We start from the raw sequence: 13,370 nt of genomic DNA on the forward strand, positions 1-13,370 counted from the left end.
CGGTCACCTTACATCACCAAAGTCAGATGAGTGAATCCACTCTCCAACCCAAGTATTTCGTAGTCCGAAGTCTGGACCTTGGTAGAAATTGTAAAGTCACCAAAAAATGTCGAGTGGAGATGCCATCCTGTTGATGATAACTGGTTTGGTCAGGATAGGAAGTCAGCTAAGATATCGTGGATCCCGGAAACTGAAGTTCAGCGTCAGTGATGAGAGGGACAACAATTTGCTGGAGCCCAGTGGTTGACATCCCAGACGAAAGATGGAAGGCTTGGCACAGAGGGTTGGAGTGGTAGGAGAGGGAGCCATCCCCATGACACCAACGATTCACGATTGTAGACGGAGAAAGATACCAGGTCATCTATCGATCCCCCGAATCTATATAATAATCGTCTTCCAAAAGACAGCAATCATCATGATGAGCAGGAGTGGTCCAGGCAAGTTTAATTAGTTGAACGTCTTGAGAAGGTTGATCCCCTGTCAGAATCTCACAATCGATCCCGGCTACATCAATCCTTGTTAGCAGTAGATGACAAAGTCATACGATAGCTCTGGGGCGAGCTTGAAATCATCATTGGAAGCAACTGTGTCCTGAGACAAAGTGGTCGGATCAACTCCAACTGGAACAATATGTGAAAGCACGGGAGACAAGGAACAACCAGTGGTTGATGATCAGGAAGCTCTAGGATTGGAAATGGTAGGCGCTGTCAAAACTGGCTTGGACGAAACTTTCTTAAAGCTCTGCATGCTAACGTTGAACCCATTCGACAGAGGTGTCACCTCCTGTGCATCTGATGTTGAACCCATTCGACAGGCGAATATCATAACAACACCCCAAAATAAAACTCTCCATATCTATTTACCAAGAAGGCTTTGCGTAACATTTAAATTACGTATGACATGCATAATTGCTCAGCTTGTTCAGTATTAAAACTTTCAGTAGTTTATTTACCTCAAAGAGAAAATATCGCGAGTTAAAAAAGTTTCGGCCAAACTTCTCAGCACACAACTACCAGAAACAGCCATTGTTGACTTTTGGCAGGCTAAAGGTTAAAGAGAACTATCAGATGTCCAAAGCTAATGGGAATAGAAGTAGGAACTGGTATGGCAGGAACATAGTCAGTGAGGAAGCTGTCTTGAGAGCTAAGTGTCATCACATCGAGGTCGAACTAAAAGTATCGATACAGCTACTTAGATGTAAAAAACTCACTGTCATGTCAACAACAGTAAGTAAAGTGCACCGAACGGCTCGCAACAGGTGTATTGATTCTGTTCTGATTCCAACATCAGCGGGTTTGTTACAACCCAGAGAAAAATCCTGACAGGATTGCAAACATCATGAATACTGTGTCCTTGCCTAGACTGGTATCTTCCCTACGTGGCAAGGTCTGTAGTACGACGAAGATCGCATGCCCTCTAGAGCAAGCAAATGATTCTAGGTTTGGCGTCAGATCTTTAGCGTGGTCGGCACAGACAAGGTTGTAGGAACCTGAATTGGAAACTGGAGATGATTCTCAGGAGCAGCTCAGAGAATGGCGATCCTCACAAGCATCTGATAGAGACGAACATCTACAAATAGAAGGTCGTCGAGGCTCTTCACAGCGATCAAAGGGTTGATGCCCATGAGAGCAGATAGGACGAGTCTTAAGGAATACCATGCCAAGGAGGATTCCAAGTGTGAGGGGTAGCTCTTCTAGCCACATGGGTGGTCTGCATAGGGCACAAGCCTGATAGATGATTATATTGTAGGAGTGTGAGTGAGTGAGTTAATGCTTTACGTCACATCGGCAATATTTCAGCCATATCGTGACGAGGAACGATCCTGTTGACGATGTCGATCCATTCAACTGGAGGACTAGGAGCACCCCAAAGTAGAAGAACGTTTGACAGAGCCTGTATAGGAACCATGTCCTTACGAAAGCGCCAATCACTAGAAGGTCAATCTTCAAATTGTTGATCCTGAGAGAGTCGATCCCTTAACAGTCGATCCCTTTACAGTCGATCCCCAAAGCGTTGATCCCGAGGGCAACCAGGGTCAAGTCCTACAGGAAAGTAAGGTTAAGAATGGGCAGTTTCTTTGTGAGAGAGTCGATCCCTAGAAGGTTGATCACAAAATCGCCAATCCTGAGAGAGTCGATCAACTTGACCGTTGAACCCGAAAGCGATGATCCTGAGAGCGACCAGGCCGACTGGAACGACAATCCTGAGACCGTCGATCCTTAAGTGAGCGATCCTTAGATGACCCCTCTTAGGAGAGAAATCCTTAGAGTGCCAATCGTGCCATCGACTTTATCGACTCTTGGAAGAAGCGCAAGATCAATTTTTACTACATTGATCCTTAGAGGGTGAATCCGTTCTATAAGTATCAGTGGAAGCCTTATTCATTACTGTCGATGGAGGAGCACCAATACGTTGGACAGAAAGGAACAATCACTAGCATGAGCGTGAGATGAAAGACAACTGGTAATGCACGATCTCAGAGTTCCAAGAGGGTTGGTTGAAGGTTGACCGAAGGCGTATCTGAGGCAGCTTTAGAAGCACTGATGGAAGAGAGAACTTGCCAACATCCGATGTAGCTGGTGGTTCCTACGTTGAGCTGGCACAGTATGAACGTCGTAACTGACACCCAGGACACACTTAATGGTATTGGACGGTCGATACCATTAAGGCTGGCATAAACAAACTCTCCTTGACATAACTATGTGTCTGTCTGTGGGAGCAGGTTGCTCTAACGTTGGCATAGTAACGAGCGCACTAGGATGAAATGGTTGGTTTGTTATGGGGGGAACGTCATCAGTAAGAGGCTATCAAATACGACATCCACTACAACACATTAAAAACAAGGATGGGATGTTTGACGAAAGAGGTGCTTTTCACAGCTGTTATAGACAGCCAACTTAGTAACACAATAGGGCTTCTTAACTGAGGAAGGCCCATGTTCTGCTTCCTTAGATAAGACCACCATTCAATATTTCACTTATGGCATTACATAGGATAATACAAAAGGCTTCGTTCGAGAGGTGAGAACACTGGGAACAGCTACTGTCCTTTGAACAAAGACCACAACAGTCACAGCAAAGGTCGTGAGGGTCCGCCAAGGAAAAGGTATGTCTGCAATTTACACAGGCCGGGCGTTGATCTTGGTCTGCACCCATCTTCTCCATTAGTATCATAGGTGTATTATCAAGGAGGGGGAACCTACAACCAAAAGAACCCAAATGGGTTCTCTAATATTCCAAAAACACGTCCCAACAGTGTGGCCCTTAGAAAGAAAATGAGTTGGCAGAGATACATACATGATCATGTGTAAGGCTACCTTGCACCGAACACTTCACTGACCCAGTTATTGGTCAGTAACCAGGTGGATGCTGGGTTGTGTTCGGTTGATGTGTAATCTCATTAAAATCAGATCTTAGTTTTCGCTACCGCTATACAAAGATCTGAGGACATCCCATTACGGGTCACATCAGAACGACCTTTCGCAAATTTTGACCGACCATTGAAATGACTGACAAGAAATCAACATTAGCCAATCAGAAGGCAGCTTTCTCAACCTTTACGGCACTAGTTTCAAACTGGTGACTACGCTTGGAAACATATTTTGACGTATTCTCGATTAAAAAAATTAAAACTGATAAGAAGAACATTCTTGAATGGCTTATAGCCTAGATTGTATGGATATAATCATAAAACCTGTAACTGTCGTTCAGAATACCCCGTGTTAAATATTTCGTGGTTGCATGATTAGAAAACACATTCTGACAGTCACTTTCAAGATCTGGTAAGCGACGCTCTGATTGGTTGGATGAAAGGTCGTTCTGACATAACCCTTAATGGGATGTCCTCAGATCTTTGTTTAGCGATAGCTAGAACTAAGATCTTACTTTAAGGAGATTGTTTGATGTGTTTTGTTTTAGAAGCTGGAAACATGGTTCAAGCATAGGATTGAACAAGAAAGAAGAAATGTATAGTGACAGCTGGGATAAGCTTTAAAGTCTAAATTTAGTCTTCATTTGTGACATTTTTCAGGAGATCAGTAACCATGGTAAACCAAATAATCATAGAAACCACCCTACCGTGGATCCCTTAGCCCCAGCCTCAACCATCAGCTGCAGGTTGTTGTCTGGGAACGCCTTGTGGAGACCTTGTGGAATACAGGCCCTAAAAAAACACAGACTTCAATATGGGGAACATATAATCTGGAAGAAACATTGATTCATCTGTGTATGTCCTACTTCTATCTTGTATCTGGCAAAGCATGCCTGCCTGCCTTCAATTTACAAAATCAAAAATATAATAATATTTAAAAAGCCTCTTTTTTTTAACATATTTGTATTTCTGAGATTTTGTAAATACTTAACCTAAAATCAACCCACAAATTTTGCTAAAGAAAACCATAAAAGAAAATTGGTCCTACCTTACATTAAAATTCAACACTTTAAATCTCACTCTGATGCATTAAAGCCATATTAAACTTAGCACTATCACATTTACATTAACATTGCAAAACACAGTGCATCTCCTGATCAACAAACCATGAATGTTTTAGCTTTTCCCCCTTCCATCTATCTCATCACATCCTCCAAATAGCTTGCCTGTAAATTCATAGAGGAAGGTTTACAACCACTTGAAGGTAACCTACTTGACAATATCATTCTGAACGCGATCAGTCTGTATCTTCATGGCCAAGTCCTGCTCCTGCAAACCACGATCATCCAAGTCATGATGTGCATCTTTCATACTATCAATCAAGGCCTTGTCTGAGATGTTTTCATCCAGGTTGAGGGCCCTGATGACAGCCTCTCGGCCACATGCTGGAGACTTCTTGATGATTTTCCCTCTCTTCTTATCAGCCTAGGAGATTGATTGATTTCATGTGAAATTTGTCTTTGTTGTTTAAAGTCACAATCTGCAATATTCCAGCTTTATGAGATGACCAGTAAAATAACTTGGGGCCAGACAAACCAGTGAATGATATTGTGAGCAACGATCTATCGGGGTACAATGACATGCTATCCACCTAGTTACCAGGTCTGACCACCAGATTCACTAATAGCCTCATATGATGATAGGCTGCTGGGTATCAATTCTAACCTGGAATCCCCATCATGGGGCTCATATATGAGAGGAAAATATAAAATAGATCAATCAGTAGTGATAAATCTTCCTGGAGATAGGACCTTCCTGACCAACTTGCACTTTTCCATTTTGCTGGTTATAGTTTTGATAACAGACAGCAGACACCTTTATCTAATAGGTGTTTCAATATGGCTGCTGTGATGGCCATATTTAAATCGGATTTGAATCTCTTGGAACAAATTGGGGTGTCATGATTGAAGGGAATAGTATGTAAAGTGTCATTGGTCCAGTTGTTTCTGAGAAGATGTTTACAAAGGAGGGTGCACAACTGACAATGGATGAAGACAGACGACAAGCAGGCCATGACAAATGCTCAAATGACTGTCAGTCAAGTGAACTATCAAAAAGTGTTAATCTGTCATTGTTTACAAACTTTCTTAGGGGACAACACATATATTTAATAGTGTATTTGTGTATATCATTGAGCAGCCACCTAAGCCATCAGAGCATGTCATGCAACAAAACAAGACAATCAAACAAGCACTTGTACATTCAGTGTTCCAAGGTAAGGGGTGTCCTGAGGTACTCTGGGTTTGCTGCCATAGTATCCCAAACCTGTGACGAAACCTCTTGAGCTGAGACAAAGACCCCTTGACTTTCATGCTTATTTTCAAACACTGATCCTAATCGTCAGGAAAAGAGAACATGCATAATGTCCGCACCTCTGGTTTGACGAGGATGTCCTCCACTCCTAGTGTGAAGCCTCGCTGCTGCAAGAACACCCGAAACAGCTTCCCTAGGCAGCTCAGTAGCTTTCCCGCTACGTGACCTCCATACAGCTGCAACAAACAACCTCCAAAGATTTAGACTCTTCACGATCTCATACTGATAAACACAGTTGACAAGTTGACACTTGACAGCAGTTTGATACATCACTACAGCATGTTCGATTGTCGCCTTGCGCTGCTCCCAGCAATATTCCAGCTATATGACAGCGTCATGTACACCGTCAAGTCTGAATCAGACAAATCAGTGATTGATATTATGATCACCGACAAGCTGTCAGGGTACAATGACACGCTATAAACCATGTCACTGAATCTGACCACCCAATCAAGCAGAACCTGCATTCCCAGCTTTTATCATGTAAGTTCAAATTTGCCACCAAATTCTCCAAAGACCAGTACCATAACTGTTAAAACACATTTGGCCTACATGTTATTACTGTAACATGACCTGTTTCGGTGTACCTCATGGCAGCTGTGGACCATGCCGTAGCAAGTAGGGCCGTAGTGGGCTTTGTCCAAGACCCCTTGCAACAGCTCTCCATCCCGGATGACCACTGTCCCCTCCCCCATGTCGTCCATCTCACTCTGTCCACTCTTTCTCAGGGACCAGTTCTGCAGGAAACAATCACAAATATGATCAACAAATATGAACACTGCAGGTAAACAACACATTTTATGATTTATTTTTTTCATGAAATCAACTTGAACGTCCAGTACATGGCGAGTCCTGTCTACTTGATGTTTGCTGTATTTTAATCCTAGTACATGTTCATTTTCAACTTTTAACACTGGGGTTAAGACAAAGGCCCCTTGACCTTCATGCTTAATTATGAAAACGGACAATGATTGTCATAAAGGGAGCATGAGTGTAATGTCCACACCTCTGGTTTGACGACAGTGTCTTACACTCATCCACGTCCTACTAGTCATCCATGTCATGCAGCATCTTAAATGTCCACAAGAGCCAAGAGAAGGCAGCAACTCTAACGCTTATAAGTTCTCCTCTACAAAGATGATGAGCATGTGAACCAAAGTTGAGACTATACGAAAACAGTTGACAGCCATATTACGGCAGTGAGTGGATCAGACAAACTGCTGATTGACAGTAAGAGCATCGACCCATTTCATTGGGTTACAAATACACACAATAAACTTGGTCAAACACTGTGATCATCCATTCTTATTAATAGTCAGCTCATATATTGTTTAACTCCACACACAGCAATATTCAAACTATATATCATGATATATGACAGCGGCCTGCAAATGTTCAAGTCAAGGCCAGACAAGCCTGTGATCGATATTATTTAAACCATCAGGGCATATCAAGCAATCAAACAAGACTCCGAGCCATTTAGTTGCCTATTACTCCCATTACTATTGCCTAATAATTCTCTGTGAGTATGATACCAAGCACTATACTACTGCTGCTACTACTGCTGCTGCTGCTGCTGCTGCTGCTACTACTACTACTACTACTACTACTACTACTACTACTACTACTACTACTACTACTACTACTACTACTACTACTACTACTACTACTACTACTACTACTACTACTACTACTACTACTACTACTACTACTACTACTACTACTACTACTACTACTACTACTACTACTACTACCAGCAGCATAGGTTGCTGTGGACCAATTCTAACCTGGAATCACCATATAATCATATGGAATCATAAAACACACCAGGCATTTGGGACATATTCATTTGAAATCCCAACATGGTTTAAATGCATCAAGATTGTCATCACATTTACTGATATATGTCAGGAAAATTCTTTAACATACCTTTTCTGGTATTTTTGACTTGCCATTCATGTTGAGTGGCTTCCTGTCCGGGGGAATGACATTCAGGAGGACGGATGATAACAACTGAAGGACAACAAATACAAGTAAATGCTTTTCACCAGACAGACATTACAGGGCCCAGTTTCACAAAGCAACTGTAGCGCTATGATTGTTCTAGCTCCTATACTTTGACCTTCAACAGTCATAGCGCAAGTGGGCCCCTGCCTAGTAGAATTGAATCTTGGCCAGCCAAACAAGAGGTTGATAGCATGAGCATGGCTCTATGTTGATGCAATACCATGACACAACTGACCAAGCAATACAACAACCCAATCATCATGTTGGTGTGCTTCGACAACAAGGATTAGGTAATGGAGACCAGCTTGCTCCAAACTTACCACATGCTTCACAAAAGCAACAAGTACAGGGGTCTCACACATTGAAGATGAGGGATACTTTGAAAATAACATGTGGCTACAAGTTGTTATGTATTATCAGTCCTGAGTAAATTAATTAAGCCCAAAACCTTTCCCACTGGGGTGACAGAACAAACAATCAATAACGGGTACGATGACACACACTAAGCTTTCCCTTTCTAGTGAGCATGTGAGTTAGGTTTAATGCTGCTAGAAACAGCATCCCTGTTACATCACAGCATCTGACTTTCAAGCCAAGAGAGAAGGTTATTCTATATTTTACCTATTGTTTCATTTCTGAGAAAATGTAGAAATATACTACTCCACTTTTCAAAAGGGATATTTTTTATCTTTCTATGATACACAAAACTGATGCTCATAATGTCAAGTGTATATTTCAATGGAGTGAGATCTCTGATGATCCCTATCAAAAGTGGAGTAGTAGTGTATGCATGTTTCACGATCACTATTAGAAACATGATCTTAGTCAATCTAATATTGGAACGATGCCACATAACACTGAACGTTATGATGTCATTAACAATAGATGAGGTCATCCAATGAAGCAAAAAACATAATCCTCATTTCCCATTTCCCTGATATGCATGCCCCTATGTGTAATATTTGCCTATTCTACTCCAACCTTGCATGCAATATCACAAAGTTATAAACACAAGCCGTCTCACCTGTTTGCCAGACCACATAGGGTAGGGTTTCACAATGGCTGGAGGAAGGCTCTTCACACGCCCAGGAACATTTGTCAGAGTTGCAAACAGGAGCTGAAAGTAGTCCGCCCTGCAGAGAATGAAAACAACATTCTAACATCATTGCTGTATGGAATAAATAAACACTGCAATATGATGGACATGATAAAAAATCATTTCTATATGGACATCTTGTGAAAGACAATATTGTAATATTTTTGGAAAACATTCAAATGTAGAACATGATGAAGGAAGGTATGTGACACAAGTCCAACCAAATATCATTCAGATGACAACAGTCATGGTTGAAAAGTCAAAAATGGGTTTTTCAGATTAAAAACGATGTTTTATTGGTCTGTTTTCAGTCGTACAAATGGGTATCTCTCATACCCTCACGTCTAGTCGCACGTTTAGAGGAAGCCAGAAGCTGGAATGTAAACATTAAACTTGTTTCCGTCCGGTTGCGCACGCACCTCCCTATGACGTGTCACAAATCTCGAAGAATAAGCCATCAAGCAGGACTGGTCTGGATTACTTCCCTGTGGGGATGGCTGGGTGGGAACGTACGACTGAAAACAGACCAATAAAACATCGTTTTTAATCTGAAAAACCCATGTTTTAGTCTGTTTTCAGTCGTACAAATGGGTAGAATTCGACGGAACACTAGAAGGAGGGTCGGGAAAGTAATCAGGCAGTGACCACTTTCACGTCGAATGTACCAAGTTCCTCACCCCTGTAGTGACAATAGAACATTCGACCAGATGCACGGACGAGACAAGTTGTTTATCACGAACGCACAGCATGGTTAATGCTCTTCGACACACAACTAATTATCGATGCGACAGGCCAACTGCACGCGTCAGTTGAACTGCGATCGAAGTGTGGTCGACGAATAGTTTAGTTACAGAGCAACTCGCAGTATACAAGGTAACTAAAACAGCATGTTTAATGCTCTTCGACTCACAACTAATTATCGAAGCGACAGGACAACTGCACACGTCAGTTGAATTGCGATCGAAATGTGGTCGGCGTATAATTTAGTTACAGAACTCGCCATAGACAAGGTAACTAAAATAGCATGGGTAATGCTCATCGACACACAACTAATTATCGATGCAACAGTACAACTGCACACGTCAGTTGAACCCGGATCGAAGTGAGGTCGGCGCATAATTTAGTTACAGAGCAACTCGCAGTATACAAAGTAACTAAAAAATACGAGCAGTACTATAATGTATGGGAAGACGATGCATACACCGAATAACCATAATAAAAAGCAGAAGTACTGCACGCAACAAAAAACCATAAGAATGCGTACATTCACCAACAGCTTTTATTGTAACCTGTAGTATGTCACGAAGTGTCGAGCAAAAACTCCAAAGTGAATAAAACACGAATTCACTGTCTTTTCTGAGAGATCTGTTGTGCCACCACGAGTGGACCAAACTGTTTGAGTCCTTCAACCTCTTCTGTGGAGATATCTCTAAGATAATGCGAAGCAAACACTGAAGTAGATCTCCAAAAGCAGCCCTCCATAATAGCTTGTAGCAAACAATTACTGTGGAGTGCTAATGTTGAAGCGAAGGCTCGAACTTCGTGCGGATGAGATGAGGTGGGAGGTGCGAGTCCTTGCGCCTCGTAAGCTCAGAGAATTACCGCTCTCAACCAAAATGAGAGAGTATTACGTGTAATCTCTTTCTTTGCATTGGTTGAGAGCGGTATGAACAGTCGTCGAAAATGGTGTCGTCGCTGTTCAGGACGCTGCAGGTAAATACGAAGCGCACGAACTGGGCACAAGGTGAGATCAGCGTGATCACGAGGGCCCATAATGGCAGACAAGGAAGGAATGTTGAACATTCTCGGATCTTGGCCAGGAAGTTAATTTTTCGCTAAAAAATCCCATCGGAGACCAAGATGGACGTTGCCATGGTTACGCTGATCGAACGTAATCCGACCGACGTCAATGGCATGTATTTCCGTAATTCTCGCAGCCGTAGCCAGCGAGAGAAGGAAAAACCGTTTTCTGAGACAATAAGTTGAACGCGACCTTATCGAGAGGCTCGTAAGCCTGACTAGACAGGTTGCGCAGAACGACATCGAGGTCGCAGGCCGGCGGTTGGAATTTACGTGACTGATTTTCAACCATGAAGGCACGTAGAATCTTCTGCAACTCCGGTATGTTAGTGAGCTTGTCGCCCGTAGGAGATGGCACTACTGAAGCCAAAGCTGCCAGATATGTCGAGATCGTCGACCCTTTCAGACGCCGAGATGACCGGAGAGAGACTAGGAACTCCGCCACCTGTGGTGGGGTCGCTACCGCCGGGTTGAAGCCATGAGACCTGGCGAAAATGGAGAAAGTGGTCCACTTGTCATCTTACAGCTTACGAGTCGTAACTCAATGTGCCAACGAGACAAGCGCTGCCGCTTTAGCCGAATAGCCTTTCTTCATTAACGAGGTCTTAAGCAAACCCATGCGTGAACCGGATGCAAGTCGTCGGTGTGAGGATGAAGAAGGAGGTCGTCTCCATCTGGCAACGGGAACAGTGGTTGAACGATGATCTGAAGAAGTTCCGGGAACCATGTTCTGGCCGGCCAATAAGGCGCGACCAAAAGCAGACATAGGTTGGCCGTTTGACGAACTTTCACCAGTTGCGATGGTAACAGCACCGTTGGTGGAAACGCGTAAGCGTCTGGACCCCCCACGATATCGCTAGAGCGTCATGGTCCCATGCCCATGGGTCTGGAACCGGCGACACGAATCGAGGGAGGCGGTTGTTGTACGGGGCAGCAAAGAGATCTACTTGGGGCAACCAGAGTCGATCTGTCAGCAGATGAAAGATTGTCGGATGGATCATCCACTCCGTGGGAGACGGCCTTGATGGTCTCGACAGGGCGTCGGCAATCACATTCTTGTACGCCCATGTCCAAGTCGTCAACGAGGGCGAAGAACCTGAATGTCCGGTCCAGAAGGGCCGCCGACTGAGTTGTTCCCTGTTTGTTGACGCAGTGGACGACTGTGGAGTTGTCCAACTGTATCATCAGCCGTTTCCGACGGAGTCGAAGTTTCCAAAACTCGACCGCCCGAATCACTGCTTCCATCTCGAGGTAGTTGATGTGGAGGACCTTTTCTACTGGCGACCACCGCCCGGCCGCTTGGTCGTCCCTGAAGTGCGCTCCCCAGCCTTCCAATGACGCTGCTACGAATAGGTGTAGTATGAACGGAGGCTCGCTCATAAAGACGCCCTCGCAAACGTTCGACGGCTGGAGCCACCACTCCAAATGACAACGTAGCTGCGCCGGAAGTGGAACCAGGAGATTGGGAAACTCCAGGTGGGGGTACAGCAATCTCTGCAGCGGACGAAGTTGAAGACGACCTCGACGGGTCAAGTCTTGGGCCGATGTCAACAGACCGAGGACTTCCTGCCACGTGTGCACCGACGACGAGGCATGTAGACGTCACGGAACGCTGCTGACAATCTTGTCCCAACGGTCTTGAGGTACCTGGACCAGATTGACTCCCGTCTGGAAGCGTATCCTAATGTACTGTAGAACCCGAGGTGGTACCAAGTCCGACTTTTGAAAGTTGACGATCCACCCGAGGTACCGTAGTAGACTCAGGGTGGTCGCCAACTCACCTTGAAGGGCTACTGTAAACTGGTGAGCTTGGAGCCCGTCGTCTAGGTAATTCTAGCCATTCTACGACCGTCTTCATGATCCGTGTGAAAAAGCACGGGGCCGTAGAAATTCCAATCGGGAGGGCCGCCCACTGGTAATGAATACCTTGGCATTCGAATCGGAGGTACTTCTGGAACTCGGAAGCTATTGGTACATGTAGATACGCATCCTGAAGGTCTAACGAGACGAGGAAGTCGTTCGGTAATATCATCCGACGCAGAGAGCTGAGGGATGTCAAGGTGAATGTGTCGGGTGGTTGGAGGTATGTTTCGTTGAGGAAAACCCACTTGTGGGCATAGTGACAAAGTCGCCCCCCTACCGGTAGCTGGTCTAAAGGTAGTGTCACCGGGGGAGACTCCAACCACGGCGACGGCGGGGGAAGGGACCTCACTTCCTCCCCCGCTGGTACTTTCCCCCTCTGGGAAACTTGGAAAAGGAGACCTGGCGACTTTTCCTGTCGGAACCTCCCTTGCGGGACGGCTGTCGAGGCACGTCCCTACGGAAGGCCCGTTGCACATTCTCGTTTCGGTAACGTCGTCGTGGGGCGTTCGAAACCGGTGGCCGTCTGGACAGGTTGGGTGAAGCCGAAATGATGATGTCACGCTCGGCTTCCCTGGAGTACTTGTCCAGAACGTCGTTGGTACGACCGTCGAACAACTGTTGCGATGTCCACGGGGCCCGTAAGAGTGACCTGCCATGACGATTAGGTAGGTCAGTGCAGTCGATGTAACCATGGCGACGCGCCGTAGTAATCTGTCCCGATACATATCGGGACTGGGCGAGGACGTCCTAGATCCACCGTTGCATACAGGTGAGGACCGATGGCACCGTCCTGTCGTCCTCGTCCTGGGGTTCTTTCACCTCAAAGTACACTGAGAGGGCCTTGATCGCTGTCGACAGCATA

The 13,370-nt window shown here is 44.7% G+C and overlaps 1 protein-coding gene across 3 annotated transcripts in view; it reads right to left on the minus strand.

Annotated features, from left to right (window-relative positions):
• LOC124138813 (DNA-directed RNA polymerase I subunit RPA1-like) overlaps positions 1-13,370 on the minus strand; it is a 58,051-nt gene that overhangs the window by 19,148 nt on the left and 25,533 nt on the right. For all 3 annotated transcript variants that reach the window (XM_046505693.2, XM_046505691.2, XM_048399739.1), the window contains exons 14-19: positions 8,774-8,882; positions 7,672-7,755; positions 6,330-6,479; positions 5,802-5,918; positions 4,643-4,854; positions 4,077-4,161 (exon numbers count right to left, since the gene is read on the minus strand). In XM_046505693.2, coding sequence (XP_046361649.2) covers positions 4,077-4,161; positions 4,643-4,854; positions 5,802-5,918; positions 6,330-6,479; positions 7,672-7,755; positions 8,774-8,882 — 757 coding nt within the window. The remainder of the gene's footprint in view (positions 1-4,076; positions 4,162-4,642; positions 4,855-5,801; positions 5,919-6,329; positions 6,480-7,671; positions 7,756-8,773; positions 8,883-13,370) is intronic.

This window comes from Haliotis rufescens, unplaced genomic scaffold (genome assembly GCF_023055435.1).
Source record: "Haliotis rufescens isolate VD_foot unplaced genomic scaffold, xgHalRufe1.0.p SCAF_2, whole genome shotgun sequence".
NCBI lineage: Eukaryota > Metazoa > Mollusca > Gastropoda > Lepetellida > Haliotidae > Haliotis > Haliotis rufescens.